Genomic DNA, 24904 nt, shown 5'->3' with positions numbered 1-24904 from the left:
ACATTCAAACCAAGAAGTTGGGGTTCTGCCTTGAAGTTAAATGCCCGAGGTGTCCCCACATCTGCAGCAATGTCCGATTTTTTCTCCAATAGTTCTCTTTTTAAGTGGAAGAATATTTAGTAATGAAGGTGGAGGGAGGTTTTTTTTTATTTTGTCTTTGGGGCTGAGGAATTGGTGGTTACCCAGAAACATAATGAGGTGGTTCATATTGTGGTTCATTTAAGTGCCTTTTAGATGAGCTGCAATTTCCGTTTTAACTGCAAAGTAAGATACATCTCAGCACTCACAAGTAAAAACAGCTTAGTGGCACAGAAAAGTATATTAATTGGTTAATATTCCACTCCAACCAAGAGACAACAATAGTGAAATTGTTCAGAATCTGCTTACTGATTCCAGAACTATTTCCTTCCTTTTTGTCTAAATAGCAGCCGATTCTTTAAATATTTACTTAGAGTAGATGACTTTTCATGTTTATTTATTTCTTTTAGCTACTGCCACCTAGAGCTGGGCTGAATTTCTAGAGGGTGGCCCAAGAACTAGAACTGAGAGAGTTTATTTTACCCCATATTTATTCATTGTTTCAATTTGTGGGTTGCACCAGCTTGGGACAGTTTTCTGGACTTGGACCTGTTCAGGGCCAGCACCCCAAAAACCAGATTTCTCACTGGTTTGCACAGTTATGAAGCCAATCTCCCTAGGCTCCTAATAGCTGAAGCCAACCCTCTTGCATTTGGCTGGTAATGTACTGCCTTTCTCATTAGTGATCAAGCAATAATAAGGCATCAAATGGATCTTGCTGAAAGTATTCAGTAGACTTTTTTGCATGGACCCATTAGCGCAAATCTGCTTCCAACATTTCCCATACATTTAATAGGATGCATGTTTCCCATGAGATGATGGAACATCCTGAGAGTTACTACCTTTTGAATGCAAACAGTACACAACTCAGGGGCAGCTGTTCATGTTAAACATGTAATCTGGCTCTTTGGGAAGGAACAGCAGCAAGCATCTCTTCCTTATTGTCCTTATAGCATTCCCCACCCCACCACGCTCTGCTGCCTGGCAAAGCGGGAGTTGAATTCAACCACATACTAGGGAAGGTGGACCAGTCTGTTTCTGATTCATGTCGGTTTCACGTCTATCGATAAGTCCATTCCATCTGGGTTGACCTGTGAATTACTTTTTTTTAAAAAAAATCACAGTACACATTTATAAATGTACACATGCACACATTTCTAAAGGCATCTGGGCATATTTTTTGAGTTAAGAACTGTTCAGCAGTATTCAGAGAAGTGCAAAATCTGAATGGTAGTTTTATTCCAATCTGCATATTTACCCAGAAGAGGCAAAATAGGTTGGTTGAAACAACCTACCTCTATCACTGCACTACCGATGCTACTTTATCACTGTATCTATATGATAAGAACTGACTGAGCAAGGTCACAAAGGGCAGCTTACTACTCTTACTACTGACTATTCTCAATGAGTGACTTGATTTTGAAGTGAACTTTCCTTCCTTCCTTTCTTCCTTGGTGGCATTGTGCAAATGTACAGTGGTATCTCCAGTTACGAACGCGATCCGTTCCGGAGCCCCTGCTGTATCCCGAAAATTCTATAATTGGAGGGCCGCTTCTGCGCATGCATGAGCAGCAAACCCACTTCCAGGTTTGCCGAGTTCGCAACCTGAAAGTTACGTTACCCGAGGGTCCACTGTAATTGTGAATGGAACAGAGGGCAAAGGAAGGAGATGAGACCACCACATGGACCAGTTTTGAGAAAGATGTCATTAAACATATTTATAAATTACATAGAATTTTGGCTTGGCACCAAGCCAGCCAAGTTGGTACATGACACACCCATGTTCCAGGAAGTCTAAATATCCAAGTGGACTGAAGAGCTCCCAACTGGATAAATTGGCAAAAAAATAAATGGCAAATGCTAATATAATTGAATGTAAATTTTCATCCACTGAGGCAAAAGACATCTTCCCCTGCATGTGTACAAGGACTAATCAGGAAGGAAATCATGGGCTCAAACATCAGCTCCGGAAAAAGGATGGACCTTTTATTTAGAAGACTTAGATGTGGATCTGAAAGTGGATCACTTATTAACATTGCAATGCTAATCCTGGCTTTCTGGATATGACTGGAGGCATCCTTTCCCTGTTGCCTTCTCACCACCTGCTAAAGACCTTTTTCTTTGAACAAGCCTTGTTGAGCTCTTTCCCCCTGTGCATCTGAATTGGCATTGTTTCTAAGATGTTTTAAAGAAGTTTTTACTTGTTGTTCACCACCCTGGGTTAGTTCGGGAGGAAGAGCAGAATATAAATAAAATAAAATAAAAATCGTTTGATGTATACCCCCAGGTAGTGCACTCATGGCTGCATGCAACTAAAGTTGGGTATAGTGTTTTCATATCTAAAGTGAACATCCCGTGGATTATTTTTTAACTACATGCTTCTAGCAATTATGTTTGGTGTTACACTTTTAAGTTTGTTAAGTGTGATATAAAAACACCTACACTGGCAATTTCTTAAAATATTGTGAAACTAGTTTGATATTTTTTCGTTGTTCTTAAAAACAAATCAGAACTCCATTAATTACTTTTCTCACTCGTTACAGATAGGTAGCCGTGTTGGTCTGCCATAGTCAAAATAAAAAAAATCCTTCCAGTAGCACCTTAAAGACCAACTAAGTTAGTTCTTGGTATGAGCTTTCGTGTGCATGCACACTTCTTCAGATACACTGAAACAGAAGTTGCCAGATCCTTCTATATAGTGAGAAGGTGGGGAGGGGTATTACTCAGAAGGGTGGTGGGAATGGGAGATTGGCAGATAGCTGATCCAATGTCTTATCTCGTTATACATGACTAAGCCATTTCTCACCTTCTCACCCCTTGCCTTTTCCTGTAAGACCTATTACAGTCGTTAAGAGTCGTCAACAGGCTCATCTCAGCTATCTGCCAATCTCCCATTCCCACCACCCTTCTGAGTAATACCCCTCCCCACCTTCTCACTATATAGAAGGATCTGGCAACTTCTGTTTCAGTGTATCTGAAGAAGTGTGCATGCACACGAAAGCTCATACCAAGAACTAACTTCGTTGGTCTTTAAGGTGCTACTGGAAGGATTTTTTTTATTTTTCCTCACTCGTGTAAATGAAGCAACCCAGACTGTCCCTGTCTCCAGTCTCCCATGCAGCCCAGTCTTGTATTGACTCTGCCTCTGTTCTGGCTCCTTGCTTCCAGCTGAAGAGGTAGGAAACATTGCAATGGAAGGAATGGGGCATTTAACATATCAGCTGCCAGCTGCATACCTGTATTGTCCAGGAGCCAATCTCTCTCCATATGGCAAAGCACAAGTCTCATCTGTAGGGGCAGGCAGGAAGTGAGCCCAGTTTGTGCATCACTGCCAGAGCTTCAGAGTTTTAAATCTCAATCCCTATCTTAAGGTGGAAAGCTAAGAAGGAATCGTTTTTTAAAAACATATTAATTTTTTTGGCCATTATGGCATTTCAGTGCACTACGGACTTTCTGAAAGGAGAAGCCACTCCTGTATATTAAGATTAATGTAGGGGGTAAAATTACTATACCTGGCTCTTTCAAGAGTTCAGAAGGAAGACTTGATAATTTAATTACATGCCTTATTCGCACGCAAGCTCGTGTGATCCTGGTCTTGCTGAAACCATTTGGTTGGTAGTGATTCATCCAATAGCCTTTTGGGTTTGTGTGGGTGGGGAGGAAATCTTGTCTCCGGTTATATATTGTTAACCGTGTTATAATTACTAAAACATATTAGTACAGCCACATAGTGTTGGGGTGTATTCATGCTGTTTTTGAACAATAGAGGGTAAATAGCTAGAAAAGCTTTCCTTTGCGCAGGTTTTATGAGATCCTGAAATTAGTATTACAATGGGGTGTGTATAATTCTGTTGAATCTGATTACTTTAGCAGCAGCAGTGGGGTTGATAGTATCAAGTTCCAGCTTGCAATGGAGGGTCAGCATGGACCCAGGCCATTAAAGGAGAAAAGTTCAGGGAAAGTTCATTTCCATTGTTTAGCCATGGTTACAAAACAAAACAAAACAAAATTTCTGCATTTGAAACATATTGCTTTTTTGGACTTTGGAGGTAATCTGATCTTTTATTCCACCCCCATTGAACACAGAAATATAAACCTTCTGATTATCTTTAGTGTAAACAAAAGAATATTCTCTGATCACTGTTAAAGTAAAACACAGATGTTCTGTGTTGACTGCTGATGTCATTAAGCAAAATGTTTATATTCCTTTAATTTGATCTACTAAACTGTTAGTATTTAAACTATTACTAGGTCAGTAAAAAAAAACTTTCATAGGAACCACATAAATCGAGATTTTATGTTTGGAAAATATTGTGTTTACTGAAGGCACAATTAATCTCTTAAAATCAAAGCATTATTTTAAAAAATGTGACCTCTTTATTAGGAACTACAAATCTATGGTAAAAAAGGTAAAGGTAAAGGGACCCCTGACAGTTAAGTCCATTCGCGACTAATAAGTTCTGCTGGGACAAGGACCAAGAGAACAGTGACCCACCCTAGGTCTGTGTGTCCCAGTCCATCCCATACTTTAAATATCACTACACATTGAATACGTTCTGAACATACACACATGTATGTGATGGTTGTAGATCTTCATGAAATAAAGTGTTTTTCATGTTGCTAATATAAGTAAAACAGGTCAAACCTCCAGCCCAATTTTCCCAGTTAATGGGGGAAGATCAGGGAAACCCGCCCCACAAGCTTTGGGGGTTTTTTTTGCCAATGTTGTCAGCAGAAAGTCAAATACAAGCCAGGTCACTGAACAGCAACTGCTTTTGTTTAATGATGTAATATGGGAAAAAATGTGAAGGTCATACACATGAAACATTTCTTTTTTAAAAAAGAAGAAGAAGAGTGTCCTGCTTGTGAACTGTGTTATCTAAAAATATGGTATTTGTGCCTCTGTTGACATAAATAACTGGTTATCTTAGTAGTGACTTGCAAAAACTCTTGGGTGCACAGTGTTTCTTCTTCCAGGAACGAATAACTAGCCAACCAACCCCAGACCTTACAGTAAATTTGAAATACATGAGGACATAGCATATATTAACAACTGTGAGGATATTAGGGAATATAATATATTTATTCTCTCTGACTAGATAGCTTATGCAAAATGCCATCAATTGTTGTTATTATTACTACTTTGTTGAAGTGTGGGTGTTTCAGTGATTCCTATATATTTTGAAAAGTTCCACAGATGGTAATAACTTGTGTGTCAAGTTAAATTCATCTTTCTGGGCCATTATATATATATATATCTATGTATATATAGAGAGAAAGAGAGAGATGGAGTGTGTGTGTGTGTGCGTGTGTGTGTGTGTGTTTTTGGGTGGGTCCAGGGGATGATGCCTGCTGCTCTGAGAGAGGTAGTAGTGTGGTCCTTCCTGAAGAGGATGTCCCTGGACTTGGTAATGTATGAGAACTACCATCCAATCACTAATATCTCCTTCCTGTGTAAAGTGTGGTGGCCCGTCATCTTCCAATGTTCTTGGAGGAAATGCATTATGTAAACTCATTCCAGTGTACATTCAGCTCAGGATTTTGGACCAAAACAGCCTTGGTTGCCCTGAAGGCAGAACTGTTCCAGTAGACAAACAGGGACAATAGGACCGTGTTAGTTTTTCTGGGTTTCTCAGTAGCTTTTGATGTCATCAACCCTATGGTATTTTACTGGACAACCTCTGCAAGATGAGAGTTGGGTGCAAGGTTGTGGTAGTTTTTCTCATACCCGCAAGGCGAGTTGCAGAATATAGTTTTGGAATACTTCTGCTCTGCCCCATAATTATTGTTCGGTAAAGTTTGAAGCGTTCCATCTTGTCTCTGATACTGGATTAGAACATTGGGTTAGAACATCATGGGTTTTGAAATTGAGTGCTTTCAGTACATTGATGACACTCAGCTCTATTTGTCTTTGTTATGTGTTTCAGGTGAGGTTGTGCAGGTGCTGGACTGATGTAATGGGCTGGATAAAAGCCAGCAGACATATTCCCAACAAGAGTCTTGATGATTCCACTCTCTGGAAATTTGATAGGCACTCTACCATAGACAGTGTTGCATTTCCTCTCAATGAGTTGTCTGGGAGTACTCTAGATCAGTGTTTCCCAACCTTGGGCCTCCAGCTGTTTTTGAACTACAATTCCCATCATCCCTGACCACTGGTCTTGCTAGCTAGGGATGATGGGAGTTGTAGTCCAAAAACAGCTGGAGGCCCAAGGTTGGGAAACACTGCTCTAGATCTATCTTTCTTACTGGAGGCCAATCAATGGCTCCTGTTGATTTTGAAGTTCTTTTTGGCTCCTAAGCTATGGTTGTTCTTGGATAAGGAAAGCTTGGCCACAGTATTTCATGCTTGGATTACCTCAGGGGCTGTGTGGGGCTGCCCTTGAAGAAGGCACAGAACATAACACTGGCCCTAAAAGACCTACATTGGCTCCCAGTACGTTTCCAGGCACAGTTCAAAGTGTTGGTGCTGACCTTTAAAGACCTAAATGGCCTCGGCCCAGTACACCCCCATCGTTCAGCCTGAGGTCCAGCTCCGAGGGCCTTCTTGCAGTTCCCTCACTGCGAGAAGTGAGACTACAGGGAACCAGGCAGAGGGCCCTCGCAGTAGTGGCGCCCGCCCTGTGGAATGCCCTCCCATTAGATGTCAAGGAAATAAACAAGTATCTGACTTTTAGAAGACATCTGAAGGCAGCCCTGTTTAGGGAAGCTTTTAATATTTGATGAATTATTGTATTTTAATATTCTGTTGAAAGCTGCCCAGAGTGTCTGGGGAAACCCAGCCAGATGGGCGGGGTATAAATAATATATTATTATTATTATTATTATTATTATTATTATTATTATTATTATTATTATTATTAGCAACTAGTGCAGAATGCAAGGCATATAAACAATACATCTAATAGGAACCATTTAATAGCGGTCCTAGAGGAACTGGACTGGCTGCCAATATGTTTTTTTTTCTGATTTCAGACTCTCGGTAATGACTTGCAAAGAGGAAACAGCATAGGGCCAAGATATTTGAGGGAGCATTCTTCTTACCATATTGCCCTGCCCAAGAGTTAAGATCTGGTTTTGAGGGGACCGCTCTGAGAGCTTTATGTTAGATGAGGGTGCAGGAGAGGATCTTTAGCCTTGTAGTGTCCTGGTTATGGAACCCCTTAAAAGTGGGGTTTTGGGGTGCCAAGTTGTAACCTGGCTGCTTTTCCTGGAGTTTCAGCCATTCTAATCATAGCCTGGAGTGGGAACTTACCTGATTTATAATAGCTTGTTGTGTGATTGATTTTTATCAGTCATAATGAATTTAGTTTTGTTCATGGAATGCTCTAAAGCAGGATGCAAAGGAGCTGTTCTTGGATAAGAAAGTGCATTGTGTATGCGGATCCAACCCTGTACATTTATTTTCATTGTGGTGATACAGAACATGCCCAAGAACAGTGAGTATATTTAGCACAGTGCTTGAAGTACAGCAAAAAAAAATATCGATTCTCATGCGCTCCCCGCCCCAGAAAGTTTAGAAAATAAGGGTGTTTTTTTTGTGTCTGTGAGAAGAACCCCCCACCCCACGTCCAACCAAACAAAAATCTTGTGGCTTTATATTAATAATGACCTCAATTCAGGTCATTAACTTGGGAATTAATGACCAGTTAAGGTTAATGGCCCAAGGTCTTGAGTCATTAAACTCCAAGGAAATGCCCTGTACTTTGATCGTTATTCGTTTATTAGGGATGGATTGTAGTTTTTTTTAAAGTGGGTTTCTGAAAACACAAAGATGATCTAATGCTCACAGTGAAGGCAGGCATTGTGTTACATATGTCTTACATCTAGAAATGGACATAAATAAGACGTTTCTGGTATTATCATCTTTTGGAATACTCTGCAGTGTGCACATTCTAATTATTTGCTGCTTTGAAGTCAACCCTAAAAAAAGTCTCGTAAGAAGTAGAACTAGATGGATGAGGTAATATTTCATCCACAGCCAACAAATTAGAATTTAGTGTGTCCTGTATGTGTTTATGTGTGCCTGCATGGTATGTATTTATTTATCACATTCTTACTCTGCCAGAATTACAGGATGGAGGATGTGAGGTTATTTCTATCTTACCTGTGAGGTGGTAACACCGAATAGCTGAATGGGGATTTGAAATTTAGCGTCCCACATCCAAGTCCAGCACTCTAACCTTTACTTCTTCCATGCAGAAAAGTGCCACAGTGAAAATGATGCCCATCATATAAACATAATTGATATTTGGAGCAGATTTAACAAACCACTATTACCTGTGGGGTGTGTGTGTAATTTTTCTTTGCAAAAACAAGGCCTAGAAATGTAAGGTGTAGGGTGTCATATTAAATTCAACAGTGGAGCTTTATGAAAATGATCCATAGATGGTATTCAGCTCCGAGTAGATTGGCTCAAATGTATAATGCGGAATCGGATTTGTGTTGGAAATGTAAAGAAGTAGAAGGAACATTTTTTCATGTGCGGTGGGCATGCAAAATTGTAAAAGAATATTGGGAAATGATATATAATGAGATGAAAAAAGTGTTTAAAACAACATTTCCAAAAAACAAAACAAAACAAAACAAAAACCCAACAACCAGAGGCATTTTTGTTAGGAATTACCCAGATAGAGATTCCTAGAAGTCAGAAAATATATGCAACAACAGTGGCTCAGATCTTGCTGGCCCAAAAATGGAAAGTGTAGAGGTCCCTAGCAAGGAGGATTGGCAACTTAAGATGTTAGAATATGCAGAGTTAGCGGGTGTAACAAGTAGAATAAGAGAACCAGAACAGATATTTAAGGAGCAGTGGAAATTTTTTGTTGAGTACGGTATAATGAAAAAAATGGTGTGCAGTTGAAAACACTGGCAAAAAAGCATCTTGCACGTAAAATTTCCTTGTCCCATAATAGGGATTTGAATCTGAAGAACCCCATTAAAACCCTTCTCCCGACTTGCTTGAACAACTGACCATACTACCCTACTCTTCAAAAGTGCCTCAGAAGGTAGCTTTTGATCATACTTGGGAATACTGCTCCGTAAATTCACGTAGAAAGAACAACCCTGCTATGCATACAGACCCATTGTACTTTAACGCTCAAGTATGGTTTTCACATCCACTTTTGATGTTTCTCCGTGTTGCCTGTCAACTGTGTGAAATCTTGTTCAGTGACAGGAGCAGGCTGCTCGTCCTGCCTGTGGCATAGAGAACACCCCTAGTCCTTCCTTGTGGATTGTCCACAGTTTAGCGTGGTCGTCTTCAGGGAGGAGCCTCTCACATAGCTGCTTGCTTTTAGGTTTCCATGAGACTGACAGTTCCAAGCTGGTATTATTGAGTGAAGGGTCTATTGTACAGTCAGCAGAAAGTGACCTCACCTTCGTTTTTCTGTGGTGAACATTTCTTCTGAACAGGGTCCCAAAATAGTGGGATCTGTGTATTCTAGCAAATCAAAATCTAAAATCTAAAAGCTTTCAGAGTTAGGGAATGTGTACAATCCCTTCTATGTATTCACACAGAACAGATGTGAGGTGCCAGGACTGCAATTTTTCAAGGATGCCTTACAAACAATTCAAAACCTTTTCTGAATAATGTGCCTTCTTTAAAGCAAGATTTTTTTGCTTTTAAATAGAATAAGGGTTAAATGATAACTTGACTTATCTTTTACGTGACAAAAAATAAAGAAATTGCAAGACCTTTTCACATATTAGATATGTATTGTCATTTATCATCTAGATATCAGGGTAGTAGTGCGAAGTAATAAAACATATCATCGAAAAATGTGCTATAGGTCTGAATCACTCTTTCATTCCACCTCCCAGCTAACTGTAGTATTAAATCAAACAAGCAGAACATTTCCTTAGGCAGCCATTGCCTTTTAATTTCCTGAAGAACCTTAAAATATCATTCATTACAAGTACTACACATATTTGGTTTTTAAAAGTCTCATAAATCAATAGCAGGCTGACTGTAATAATTATTACAAGTTAGTGCATAATTTTCATGCTGAAGGCTGCATGCAGAACTTTAGCATATGCAAACGAGGCAATTCAAACTGTGTATAGATATTAATATGAAGAAGCAGGTAACGAGGTGCAGGCTATGAATTATGCATCAAGCGCGGCTGATCTTCAATGAGGAAAATGAATTCAGCATGTAATCTAATTAGTGATGGAAGTCTATTACATCTAACTGCAAAAGCAACCGTCCTTGAAACAAATTTATTTACAGTCCATGTTACCAATTGAAACAACTTTGAAATGATGTGTAAGACAACAGCTTAATTGTAAAGTTTTTTTTTTTTGTTTGGTTTCCCCCCTTTCAGTTCCAGACCTGGTCGGCCTCCTAAGCGGACTCAAAGTGTCACCTCTCCAGAGAATTCACATATCATGCCACATTCTGTCCCTGGTCTTATGTCTCCAGGAATCATCCCACCAACAGGTAGGAAATGTGTACTCTGTGGTGTGGTAACCGCATTCCTTAATTCCATAGGACGTCCAAGCATTATTTTAAAATACACTATCGTTTTGTATTACCCTGCAATAATTTCTTGACGAATGAAAACTTTTATTAGCTAATGGGTGTGTAATATGTTGCACGTTCATGTGAGCAGGAACTCTGTACCCCAGCCCCCAGAAAGTTGCAGAGACCTCCTCCTTCCCTTCACCCGCCTATGAAGCCAGCTTGTTGTCCCTTTGCATGGATCATATGTAACTCATAATTAAAATGCATATGCTGCTGTCATTATGCGATTTTATATGATACAATACCAAAATGGAAATAAAACTCATTTCCAGTAAATCAATTCCTATATTGTTTTTGTTACAACTGTGCTGCTTTGGCTGCAACAACTACATCTCATCCTTTTACTAGCCATTTCTATCCAGGTGGCATCTTGTTGCCAGAATTCCTTTTCTTGGCTTTGATCCTGAGAAATGTGAATACGAGGAGACATTTCCATCCAACCTTCCTCCTCCTCCTCTCTCAAAGTCTCCCCTGGACATTGGAGGAACTTTCATGAATTATGTGGGATGGAGTAAGAGGGAAGTTAGCCAAAACTGGGTGGAGTTACATTGAGCAACTGGATCTTTTTAATAATAGAAAACAGCTCTTTCACCAAGGTCCGTGGGGTCTGCTCTCCAGTTCTATTCCTTGAAGGACTCTATAGCTTCCCTCATCTGGCCACTGCATTGGAGAGACCTGTGCAGATTCAGACTGAAGGGGAAAAAAATCTGCATTACATAAGTTGTAGAAGAGGAAAGGTGGTTTGCCCAAAATGTATTATAAACAAAACACAGATTTAAAATTGGAACAAAAATGTATTTTCCTGAGGTGAATATAGTACTATGGCCCCCTTGAGGTAGCAAAAATGAAATAGGCCATCAATATGCTTTTCGTTGTGTACACCTCAGATAGATGACTAGGTTTGGTGTAAAGAGACCAAGGTTTAAATCGCTCGGCAGTTGTGAAGCATTGGTCTGTTATTCTCTTTAAGCCTTACCAACCTTACAAGGCTGTCAGGAGCTTATTGAAGAGAGGACAGGATAAACGGGTAAAAATGCAGATTAATACAAGAAAACAGGAAAGAACAGAAGGTGTACATAGGCTAGAATGAAAGGTGGAGGAACCAGGATGCATCAAGGAGAAGTAAGGAGAAGAAGAAGTAAGGAGAACATGCACAAATACAGATTTGTATACAGTCCTTAGGTTTCATTTCAGGAGAGTGATGAGGCTCAATGGAAATGTTTGAATATAATGATGGATTTTGAAAGATGTGTTAAAGAATTCCAGGCACAACAGACATCAAGAGTCTAGGAGTATTAGACGGGATATTTTTCTTTTCACCGTTTTTTCCTTCCTATTCTCTCACTTTATGTTTACCTCTTCATCCCTTGTCTTCTAATGGTTTAGTGCTTTTTATTGTAGTAATTTGCAAGGGTTTGAGGAGAGCTGGAGGGGTGGGGCTTTCTTATGAAAGTACTATCATTTTTCTGTGCATTTGTTGGGTTTTCATGCATTGTCTGTATTAATTGTAAACATTGTGGTGGTGTTTGGTTTTAAAGGAGCACACACACACAAAGAACAAAAGGATGGGGGAAGAAAAAGAGAGAGAAATGAGGGAACATCTTCAAAAGTGCAACTGTTTTGTGTCTAATGTCAGATAATCTCCTTATCTCTTGGATCTCTTCTTCTAATAAATGATTAATTGTTGGATAAGTGTTTAGTTGACCTGAATGCACTGTTCTTAAAACTGGAAGTGTTGTCCGCTGTCTGTGATGGAGCACAATAAGTGCTTCTTTGTTTCTCTTTAAAATAAAACCTTTTTTTACAGGGACATTTAAATTATTTTTACCAGATTCATTCAAAATATACAGATGCACAAAATAACGGAGGCTAAAGAAATGCAGGCAGAACTGATTTTTCATGCTAGCCCTCTGCTTATGTTGCACTGGAATTCAAAGCCACACTGAATAGCATTATATTATTATTTATTACATTTGTTAGTTGCTTTTGGACTCACAGCTGTCCATGGAAGCACAGGTCAAATCTGTGTCCAGGGCAGCTGTTTACCAGCTCCATCTGCTACGTAGGCTGAGACCCTATCTGCCTGCGGACTGTCTCGCCAGAGTGGTGCATGCTCTGGTTATCTCCCGCTTGGACTACTGCAATGCACTCTACGTGGGGCTACCTTTGAAAGTGACTCGGAAACTACAACTAATCCAGAATGTGGCAGCTAGACTGGTGACTGGGGGCAGCCGCCGAGACCATATAACACCGGTCTTGAAAGACCTGCATTGGCTCCCAGTACGTTTCCGAGCACAATTCAAAGTGTTGGTGCTGACCTTTAAAGCCCTAAACGGCCTTGGTCCAGTATACCTGAAGGAGCGTCTCCACCCCCATCATTCTGCCCGGACGCTGAGGTCCAGCGCCGAGGGCCTTCTGGCGGTTCCCTCATTGCGAGAAGCAAAGCTACAGGGAACCAGGCAGAGGGCCTTCTTGCTGGTGGCGCCCGCCCTGTGGAACGCCCTTCCAGCAGATGTCAAAGTGATAAACAACTACCTGACATTCAGAAGACATCTTAAGGCAGCCCTGTTCAGGGAAGTTTTTAACGTGTGATATTTTACTGTATTTTTGGTTTTTATGGAAGCCGCCCAGAGTGGCTGGGGAGGCCCAGCCAGATGGGCGGGGTATAAATAAATAAATTACTATTATTATTATTATTTATCCTGCCTAAGGCAAGCCAAAGTGACTTGCAACCAACCAACCAAAACCTCCACAGAGGTGGATTAAGAACAGTTTAAGGAGCTTGAAAACAGGATAGCAGTTTGTGTATCAAGGCAAACTTTTCAATGTAGACATTGTCTACATTGCAGCACAATTGTTTGCAATGTTTAACCAAAATTAAGTCCCACTGTGTTAAGTGGTGCTTAAGTCTAGATAATAATGTATCTGATTGCAGGCTTTGCTCTTTCAGCTTTTCCTTGGCTGTTATCCCAACTGTGCCCCCGCCCACTGGAGGATTGCTCAGTACTTAATTTTGGATATACAGAAATCAAGCCTAGTGATCGTGTCAGTTACATTGGTCACATCTCCCCGCTCCAAATGGAGTACAGCTGAGGTTGATAGAATGTATTGCCCTTAGGTGACATGATTATCCTACCTTTCATAGCTCAGTCATTACCCTGAGACACTTAATCTCAGGATCGTGGGTTAGAGTCCCTTGTTGGACAAAAGAATTCTGCATTGGAGTGGGTTGGACTAGATCAGTGTTTCCCAACCTTTTTCTGACTGTGGCCGCCTTCTGACCCTGTTTCCTTCCTGTGCCCCCCTTCCCCGGATGTAGCCAAGGGGGGGGAGCTGCCCCCCAATAAGAAAAAACCAATACAAATCTGAGGTTCTGCCACTCTAATAAAAGTCTGTCCTCCCAACAAAAATCCTGGATACGCCCATGTCCCCCGCATCCTACCTATGGTATAAAGGTAGCTATTTAAATGTTTTGTTTCTAAATAGCACATGTTTTTAAATATCTTTTATAATTTATAATACAATTACATAAAATTATAGGACCATAATGAAAGATTGTTGGAGCAGAAAAACCAGAGCCATAGTGCTTGAAGGGACCCCAAGGGTCATCTTCCTAGTGCAACCTCCTGCAATGTAGGAAACTCAGCTAAAGCATCTCTGACAGGTGGCCACCCAACCTCTGCTTAGAAACTTCCAAGAAGGAGAGTCCAGAACTTCCCGAGGGAGATCCATCTTCCATGTATGATAAAAAGTACACAACACTTATTTGATGCCAGTTATTTGACACAGAGGGGGAAACCTACAGATACAGGCCAGAAGGCACACAGGGAGTTCTGTATATATGGGAGAAGTTTAAAAAGCAAGTGGTCCTCACTGGCCTGGTGCAAAAATATCTTGTCATCCGGAGAAGCCCTGGCTGCCTAGATAAATGCTATAGCCCCAAACACCCTTACCTGGGAACAAGGCTCTCTGAACTCAGTGTGGCTTTCTTCTGCATAGACACTTAGTTATTTACTAGATGCAAGTGAGCAACACCAGACGACCCCACTAGGCTAGGCACTCAGGTGGATTTCACCCCGTGCCTTGCAGAGCCCGGCCAATGCTGCCGGCGGGCCCTGCGCCCCTTGGCAACATCCGAAGGCCCTGATCGGCTAGGCATGGGGTGGATTGAACCCTGCACCTTGCAGAGTCAGGCCCAGACTGTCACCGGGCCTAGCACTGTGGCAGCAGCACAAGCAGCTCTGGCTTGCCCTACCCATTAACCTGACCTGGGGGTTCTGGATACCCATACACTGGGTAAGCTGTTTCCTGCTTGGCAGGGGGTTGGACTCGATGGCCCTTGTGGTCTCTTCCAACTCTATGATTCTATGACTTAACCTGACCTGGGGGTTCTGGATCATAGACTCCACTGGTCAAAACGGGAGCCTCAGTGATCACCCTCTCCCACCGGAAACAAACCAGGATCGCTAAAGAAGAAAACATATGTGACAAAATTGGGTCCTGGTGGGCCACTCTCTTATTTGCTTGTGATTGGCCAAGAGGATAGCCAGCCAATCAGGATTTTTTAAATATAAAAAATGATTCCCCCCCTTCACTTCTCACTCCCCTCTGTGGCCCCCTAGCCTCACGCTGTGACCCCCATTTATGGGATTTTCACCTGGGGGGCCCTTGGAATATCCTAGGGCCCCCAGGGGGCCATATGGCCCGTGGTTGGGAAACACTGGGCTAGATGATCCTCATAGTCCCTTCCAATTCTACAATTCTATACTGCTATGAGTCTATGAATTATAAGTCAATAGGAGACTGCTGGGTGACCTAAAATTTTTTGGCCTGTAAACACATAATTTTTTTGCTGCAGGAAATGAACCGAAAAAATATTTATTTGTGTTTTCTTATTGCAAGCACAACTACTTTTGCGTTTCAGCTTTTTTGTGGCTTTGGTAATAGGAAATATTTAAGATGATGAATGCAACAGAATTATGCGTAGTGTAAAACTTTAGAAATGTACAAGGCAGCCCAAACACAAATATCTTATCAAAAAAAGTTTAAATTTTAAAAGTATGTAGATTATTTCCAGTAAATATCTAAAGTGAAAATCTTAATAATATTTCATTTGTGAACTTGGATTCTGACCTGATAAATGTTTACTTTAGGGGTGGGAAACATCTAGACCATGGGCCAGGCCTGTCAGAGGCCTGCAAAGCCTGTCCCCTCAAAGCATGCCCACCTGCCCTATATGACATCAGGTCTGGGACATCTACAGCTGCAGCTGCCAATGCACAGTCATAAGGCTTAAAGTGTATTAGCCATTGTACGTTGTCTCTACCAGTGCCCCTGCAGGTTTTGGCTCTAAAACCAAAGTCTCAGGTGGCTTAAAGGCTCATTGTAAGCGCCTCGTGTTGCTTTGAAGTCCTAACTTCAGGACTAAAAAGTTACCTGAGGTCATGGTGTTGTCAGGTGATTAACCGGTGGACAGCCCCACCCAGCTGTCAAATTTGGCCTGTGAAGCTAGGATCTGATACCTTACCTGACGTCCATACCTGGCATGCGGAGCCAGAAAGGTCCCCCACGCCAATTTACATGGCTTTGCATTCTTTTTCTGATCCCGTGGTGGTTTGGCCTAGTAAGCAGACTATATGCAACGAGACAGAAGCAGCTGTTCCTAAGCAAGAGCATAGTGGCTGTCACAGATCCCATAAATCTCATTGGTTTTTATTTATTTATAAAAGGATTTCTATACTGACAATTCATACAATGTAACTTGGCAGTGTTCAGTAGTATATGCAATAGAATATAACATACCGTCAAAATAGTAAATCATTATCAACACAACAACTGGCTGATCAAAAAATGTAAACAGGCCTATCAAGAGACACCTGAAAATAAAAAAAATAAGGGTGTCTGTTGATTTTCCGCTGGAAGAGGGTCCCAAAGTGTGGGACCGGTGAGAGTAAATCCCCAACTTCTGTTGGCTGCCAGCCTGGTCTCAGTAACAACTCTGTGTGATCTGTGGTCTAGCTGGTTCAGGAGGTCCTTAAGCTACCAGCAAGAGGATGGTGGAAGGTTAAAAAGCTAGCCTTTTGTTAAATATTTTACATAAGTTACATATGATTGACATATGATGAATGCAGCAGTTTGTAACTATGGAGTTCTTTGTGAATAGCAGGTAATCTCACCAAGACACAGAACAAAGACTTTCCACTGGAAACTTGCAATATTGATGGCAGGTATCGAATAAGGGAGCCGGAGTATTTCTGTCTCTGAATCTTCGTGGTACACGTTGATGGATTTTGTGCATTGGTACACATTTTTGTTGGTATGGTGTTATTGATACACCTTTTTTTCCTTGGAAGTGAGTGGAGAAATAGGCGCTTCTGGATCAATGCTAGCGATCCAGATTCTGCAGTCTGTAGTATGGCAGCAGGACAATACTTTGTTCTGTGCAGCAACAGATACTTAAATTGAATAATTAGCAAATGGTTTATTCACAAATACTTGCCCTTTAAATGATTTCCTTCTCCTTTCTGAGCTGCTTTGAGGAGGCATACCTAGAGCAATTATGGACAGAAACACAAGGGGTGGACTCCGTGTGCTCTGGCACTTGTCACGGTGTCCTGTTGCTCCAGAAGCGGTTTAGTCCTGCTGGCCACATGACCCGGAAAGCTGTCTGTGGACAAATACCGGATCCCTTGGCCTGAAAGCGAGATGAGCGCTGCAACCCCATAGTCGCCTTTGACTGGTCTTAACCATCCAGGGGTCCTTTACCTTTTACCTTTAGTACTTACTCATATACAGTCTGAAAGTGAAGCTTTTCAGATATGTGAAAGGGTGGCTCAAATTTAATTCTGAAGCCTGGAAAAGACCCCAATAAGCTGATATTTGTATTTGATGGCAACATATTATGGAGGATACGGCATCGTCTGCCTGCATTTAGAAGAGCTTTGTGCTATATTTCTAAATCAACTAGTTTCTAATAGATTTACTTAGTTTTGTGAATTAAATTTATATGACTGATATTACAGAACAGGGCCTTGTGCTGTTTTAAAATTTCTAGAGTTCAGTAGATATTTGCTCCTCTTCCACGTGAATAAACCTATTCCAGGAAGTTGCCCTGAGCAACCTGGCATTTCATCCTTGTCTGTGAATCACAGCTATTCTCCTCATTCTTCAAATGGGCACACTAACTCACATGTGTAATTCATCCATTTTTTGACATCCATATCTATGACATTTTCATTAATAATCATTACAAATTTCATTGGACCCAGATTTACACCTATTTAATCCTAGCATAAGTTCCAAACACAGGTTTTGCTATTTAAGTCATAAATTTGGAAGGGATATGCATATGAACTCACTTCTATGCATTACCCTTCTAACCTTCGGGATTTGTTTAACAAACCGGAACATAAATCCAAACCATTGGAGACATAAAGCAAAATTAATTGGGGCTCTTATATTTCCTCTTGGAGGTCTCTTCCACTATCATCCCTTATTTTCTTTCCTTCATTCTTACTCTCTGAGGCCTTCATTCCCTTTGGCTGAGAACTCTTAACCAACCTCTTAAAAATGTAGTCCTATCTGAGAGTAGAAGCGTACAGTTTGAAATATGACCATTTTTAATTATCTTTCTTTTATTGCATATGATGAAATGGGCTTTAGTCCATGAAAGCTTATGCTGCAGTAAATTTGTTAGTCTTTAAGGTACCACACGACTCTTCGTTGATTTCTCTGCAGCAGACTTAACACAGCTCCTTCTGTGAATTTCTTTTTCTGTTTTATTTAACTTTATTTGCCCATGTTCAATTGATATACAGCTCTGAGCATCTCTCTCTCCCTCTCTGATAAAAATCTGTCTTAAATATTCCTGTAATTTTTGTGGGTTTTGGTAATTTCAAAAAGGAAGATCTGGTGTGGCACGATACATGGAAAACATAAACATGACATTAGCATAATACCATTGCATTGTTTATGAAGCCTTGTGATGCATACTTATGATCAGCTTTTGCAAGTAAACTGAAAGCAAATTCATGTCCTTCATAGTCTAAACGCCTAGAAATTAAATACAGGAATATATCTACCCTCTAACGTCTATCTATCTAATGTCAGTTTTAGTAAGAGGGATCAGATATTCAGTTAGCAGGACCATTCCCCCCTGCTTTGTTTGGAAACTTTTCTATAGTTTGCTTTCCTTCTTCTTTATGGTTTTGTGTCCTCTTGGCTAACTGCTCTCTGTATTTGATTCTGCTCCACTGGCTCCTTTGAAGTTATTTATGATTTAATTGTATTTATTCACTTAACACAGATCCATCTGTGTCCCATTCCCAATAGAAGGGTTTTCATTTCATCTCTGTCACTAAATGCTAACGTCTCATGCATTTCTTACCTCTACAAGCCTTTTACAGTGTCGTTCCTATGGTAACTTAATGTGATTCCTTTTAACAGAGCTTACAGTATAATCACTAGAGTTTTTATTTGTAGTGCAGAGGTTCTTTTTTGTGTGTGTGTTTTGTTTTTGTTTGCTGCCTTGTATCTGTGATTGTAAATTGCTTTATAATCCTATTCTAATGAACACTACACAGTTGATGTCTGTTTCTACTTCAGGCATGGCTTGGAAATGTTTCATCTGCTTTTCGTTTGTGTTTGTTGACAACATGGTGGTGAAAAGGGTTGCTTCTTAAATCCACAGCAAATCTTTTGATGAAAACCATTGATTTGCCCACTTCTCCACCTTCATATATAAATGCAGCTAGCAGTCTAATATAGAGTCTAGTTTAGCATTCTCTAAACTAGGAGAAGAGTTGCCCCCACTCCTTTTCACTCCCTTACTAACTCTTATTGCCCCTGCCATGGTTTGCAAATCCAAGTCAAACCATGGTAGTTCAAAGTGAAAATAACAATCAGATCATAACAACAAACAACAGGAGCTCTGAGCCCAGCAACTTGCGTCATTTTGAGAAGGTCATCATCAAATCAGTTCCTTGTTCCAACAAAGTAAGATTTCCCAAAATTAATTACCTATGGCTTAGCAGCACCACATATATGCGCAGACTCCCCAGAGAGGAGCTTGTGGGTGCTTTGCACCTCTCTGGTCCTTTGTGCAGCTGCTTCGCAAGTCATTGAAAATTAGGCTTGTGGTTTAAGCTCTGTCCTCACTAACCACGAGCTGTTGTTTTGTTGCTAGTGTGTTTGGCATAGTGTGATGTGCAAACGAAGCTGTTTAGTTTTTAGTTCCACAATGAAAGACTAGACAATGAAATTGAGTCATGTTAGCAAGAATATTCCCGAATGACCTTAATTCCATCTCTTTTGGTTTAATTGTTTGCTCCAGTTTGAAGAGACAACTTTTTCCATATCTCACTTCTTCATACAGTGGTACCTCGGGTTAAGTACTTAATTTGTTCTGGAGGTCCGTTCTTAACCTGAAACTGTTCTTAACCTGAAGCACCACTTTAGCTAATGGGGCCTCCTGCTGCTGCCGTGCCGCCGGAGCACGATTTCTGTTCTCATCCTGAAGCAAAGTTCTTAACCCGAGGTACTATTTCTGGGTTAGCGGAGTCTGTAACCAGAAGCGTATGTACTCTTAGATCTCACAATTCTGCTTTAAGAACAAGTCCTCCAGTCCCTAAAGGTTGCAGTCCTGTGTGCATCCATCTTGGAACAGGCCACAACTACATGGGGGCATTTTGGGGCTCCCCCCCCCAGTATAAAAGTAGCAGACCCCAGTCAGAAGCTCATCCCTTCCCCCATAATGTTAGTGACGGCTAATGTTTCAATGGCAACTGGGTTGCCTTCATTGAAGAAGAAGAAGAAGAAGAAGAGTTTGGATTTGATATCCCGCTTTATCACTACCCTAAGGAGTCTCAAAGCGGCTAACATTCTCCTTTCCCTTCCTCCCCCACAACAAACACTCTGTGAGGTGAGTGGGGCTGAGAGACTTCAGAGAAGTGTGACTGGCCCAAGGTCACCCAGCAGCTGCATGTGGAGGAGCGGAGACGCGAACCCGGTTCACCAGATTACGAGACTACCGCTCTTAACCACCTAGATGCTAGATCCAGCCCTTGAGATGCTTTGAGCAGCAACCAAGATCCCTCTTCAAATTGATTCTGTTTGGGCTGGCTGGGCAGGCAGGGAGGAAGAATGGACTTGACGCTGTTTCCCTTCCTCCAATCCCAGAGGTCCTTGAACTGCTGCTGTTGCTTTCAGTTGGCATGCAAAAGGACAGGAAGCAGCTGGCAGCACCAGAAAGAAGAATCTCATCACCAAAGAAGAATCTCATCACACAGTATAACACCCCACCCTTCATAGAAGGGAATTGTGCTCCTTTATAATTTTTATATTTTATATATACATGTCTGTCCAGAACCAAGTCCCACTGAGTTTGTGGGCCTTACTCCCAAATAAGTGAGTGCATTATCACATTCAGCCTGATGTAATGTTGAAGTCTCTGGAAATACCATTGAGGGTACACAGGATTCTGGTGATTTTTTCTGCTTTGGGCTTTGTTTTTCCGTCTGAGGAGTTATCAGCATTTAGGGGATGATAATATTGTTTGTTGTGTGGATGCAGGTTCTTTGACATTCCTAGATGAGTTAACCAGAAGCTGCTTGCATTTCAATTCAAGGGTCGATTAGCCAGAATTAAACGAATTATTACTTCACTTGGAATTCATGGGAGTTTTCAGATGCCTGTGACAGGAGTTCAGGCCTAAGTAGTATTTCAAAATACATCAGACTTAAAATATATCAATCTTTCGTTGCTTTATTTCAGCTGTTAAGAATAGCTGCATGTGTGCTTGGATGATGATCTTGGGAAAATTTGTACGTCTGCAGGATCCTGGGGGAGAGGAAGACTTACTGGAAATTAGTAGATTGAGAGATAATTTAACAGGAGTCAATGTGGGTAATAAATTTAAGGTAAATTGATTTTTGGGCGGTGTGCCTATTGTTTAATAAGAGTTCTGATATATTATATTCTTTTGTAAGAATAGCTCAGTTGTAGCAGTCTGCAATATGTGTGTGAAATAAAAGGGATTTCAGAATGGTGTGTGCACTATTCATGTGCACTATATTGTGCCCATTGGTTACTGGTCCTGTCTGGAACTTATGCTCAAAGGATTGTACAGTGGTACCTCGGGTTACATACGCTTCAGGTTACATGCGCTTCAGGTTACAGACTCCGCTAACCCAGAAATAATACCTCTGGTTAAGAACTTTGCTTCAGGATGAGAACAGAAATCTTGCTCTGGTGGCGCAGCAGCAGCAGGAGGCCCCATTAGCTAAAGTGGTGCTTCAGGTTAAGAACAGTTTCAGGTTAAGAACAGACCTCCGGAACAAATTAAGTACTTAACCCGAGGTACCACTGTATTGTAAATTCAATTAAATAATGATGGCAAGACAGCAATCTAGTCAACAGTAGCAGTGGACATTGAATAGTTTGAATTGAATAGGAAACAATGAATATTAATATTTTTTAAGTCACTCCAAGCTAAGAAGGTTCAGAAAATGCAACTTTGTTAATCAGACATTTTACTTTGCCAGTATACTAGTGGTGGTTCAAGAAGAGCATGAGAAACTACAATGGACTCTCTCCCTGCCCCCCTTCATGCAGATTTGAGTAAATTTTGTAGAAACAAAGATGAACGCGTAACTCCATTTGCTATATCTCATTTGCTTTTCTAATCTGTAACAAATTACCTATACTTGTGACAGCTGAAGAAATCTTTACAGTACCACAGTGCTTTGGTGTGTAAAAGGCGAACAGTTTCAGTTACATTATATATATAAGCTGGCAGTAACACAATCACTTCTTTGGCTAGATTGCTTTTTACTTTATTCGTTGTGTGTTTTGAGACCCTTAATGCATGTTTTCCTACTGTGTTCCATGGAGAAATCAAATTGGTTCCATGGTACATAAATGTTTTATGCAATATTCCATAGAGAACATTAAATAAGAATAAGGAAGCCTTGACCTCTGGCACCTACACCCATTTCTTATGTCAAATGGGGAGATGCTGAAAGCTCTCTGTGCTTGTAACCCTTCTATCTAGCTGTGACCCTCCTTAACGTTAAGCAGGTGACTCGATTAAACATAAATCAGGCATAAAATGCCCTGCGTGAGGCAGCACAGTGAATCAAGCAAATTATCAAATGGCAAAACTCATTTTGTGCTGAGGGCAATGTAAGCTGCCAGCATTTATACATCAAAACTTCACTCAATGTAAGATTGATTTTATTTTATTTTGTTTATTTTAATTCCCTATAGCGAGCTGTGTTAGCCCTGTAAAATGCTGCCTGAATCATTAGGCTCCTAAGAAATGCTTTTTAGCAAGGGGATGGAGCTCAGGCTTACAACAAATGTAATCCGTCTAAGAGCTCGTGCGCCATCGTACTCTATAACTGGTTATGGAAGAGCAGGTCATTTTTCTTTTTCTTTTGGTTGCAATTGCGCTGAAATATAAGTGCCTGTGACTATATAGATTTTCTTTGTCTATCGACTCTATCAAAAATAAGACCACCAAAGGAATAATGTAATAGAATCGAAGTACTGGTAGCATCCAAGATATTTTTCCAGTTCCAGTTGAGATGTTCGGATTAAGGTGTATAAGCCCAGTCTTAAGACTGAAATGAATTTTTATGTAAGATGATACATGTCTTCCTTTCACAGTTGCTTTTTATGCTGCTTTAAAACATGTCAAAATAATCCCCAACAGAGGAATCTAAAAGGAATGTCAGCTCTGTGGTTATGTAAATCGAATTGAGTGCTTTACAGCAGGTTTAAGATTTTTATAACTCAGAAGTTGTTAACAGCCAGCTGGTTTGTATCTGTTTTTTATGGTTATTCTTGTCATATGCAGCCTCCACAATTTTTAATTATATTTTATGGTATCTGTTTTCCCTCCTCTTGAATCCCACAGCCACTGTTCGCTATAGAAGATATTTTCCATGGGGAAGAGAGCAAGCATTGGTTTGGGACTTCATCATTAGAAACTCTGTTGTATAATTACTCCAGGTTCTTGGTAATGGAGTCCATTGGCAATGGAATTATGTAGAAAATGTGTAGGTTGGTATTGCAGAGAGAAACCTCTAGTACTTGGTATATTCTGTCAATAAGTTCTGAACACAAGTATAGATAGAAGCATGCAACTGTTGTCCTCCCTAGTAAGATAGCTGATTTGCAAATTTATTGATGTTTCATCATGCAAATTAACTTTTGCTTTACAGGTCAATATATTATTTGTTTTGGGCATTATTGTCTTCAAGAAATTTGATTACATCAAAGTTTGAAATCACCATTTGTTTTACATGCGTCTCAGATCCTGTGTTCATAATACAATTAAAATAATGGCAGTAGTGGAACAGATTAGTCCCCTCATCCCCCATAAAAAATAATAATCTATACATGCCTTCTCAGAAGTTGGCTCCATTGGTTTCAGTGGGATTTACTCCCAGGTACATGTGTATAGGATTGCAGTCATAGCTTTATGGCTCTTAACTGTAGTTACTTTTAAGTCTGTAAAGGATTATTTTTAGAAAAATCATAAAGTATTTTTTCCCCACAAGAATTCTCCAAATACTGATTTTAAAAAGAAATTTTATGATTTCATTTTTTTGAAAGCACAGATTAATTCATTAACAATAATATTTTTAGTTGCTTACCCCCACGCCATCTCAGCGCTATACTAGTAGAACTCAGCTCAATAAAATAAAATGTGTCGGATGCTCTTTAAAGAAACCACCTCCCATGGGATCAAAAAGTTTATCTCACTTGTCGTATGTTTGCTTGAATTGTCACTAAATGAATTTTGTAGATCAGTCCTGCCAGAACAAGCAAGAAAAAGCTACCAGCGATGGCTATGATCCTGCACTTATACTAGACCATGTTATCTATGGGGTTTCCACACAGTGCAGTGTTTTCAGCCAATGTCATCTGAAGAAGGCATTTGCACAAAGCATAGCAGAAACAATATCAGCTTCTGCTGTATAGTCAAAGAATTGATTTGTGTAATCCAATTTCATTACTTTAACAGGCAAAAATCCATATAGGTATTATCATCAAACTTAATATCTACAGACATTATGGCTCTGTAAAGGGCTACTTGTATTACAGTATATTATAATATTTAAGCAGTTCAGTGTTAGGAAGTGTTTGTTTTCGCCTACTTACTCTTCAGTGTCTAAAAGAACTGAACTGAAGAATAAATACACTCCCAGCTCTCCCCTCCCGTTCTGTATAATCCAGGACAACAATCTGCAGCCTGCTGATTTGGGAATAAGTGCACAGAAAGATCTTTACTCTAAA

General features: G+C 40.4%; 1 protein-coding gene across 11 annotated transcripts in view; it reads left to right on the top strand.

Annotated features, from left to right (window-relative positions):
• DACH1 (dachshund family transcription factor 1) overlaps positions 1-24904 on the top strand; it is a 342260-nt gene that overhangs the window by 132757 nt on the left and 184599 nt on the right. For all 11 annotated transcript variants that reach the window (XM_083501192.1, XM_083501191.1, XM_083501200.1 and 8 more), the window contains exon 2: positions 10404-10519. In XM_083501192.1, coding sequence (XP_083357318.1) covers positions 10404-10519 — 116 coding nt within the window. The remainder of the gene's footprint in view (positions 1-10403; positions 10520-24904) is intronic.

Source organism: Podarcis liolepis (genome assembly GCF_965112155.1).
Source record: "Podarcis liolepis genome assembly, chromosome: 4".
Lineage (NCBI taxonomy): Eukaryota > Metazoa > Chordata > Lepidosauria > Squamata > Lacertidae > Podarcis > Podarcis liolepis.
This window is presented reverse-complemented; position numbering and strand designations above follow the sequence as displayed.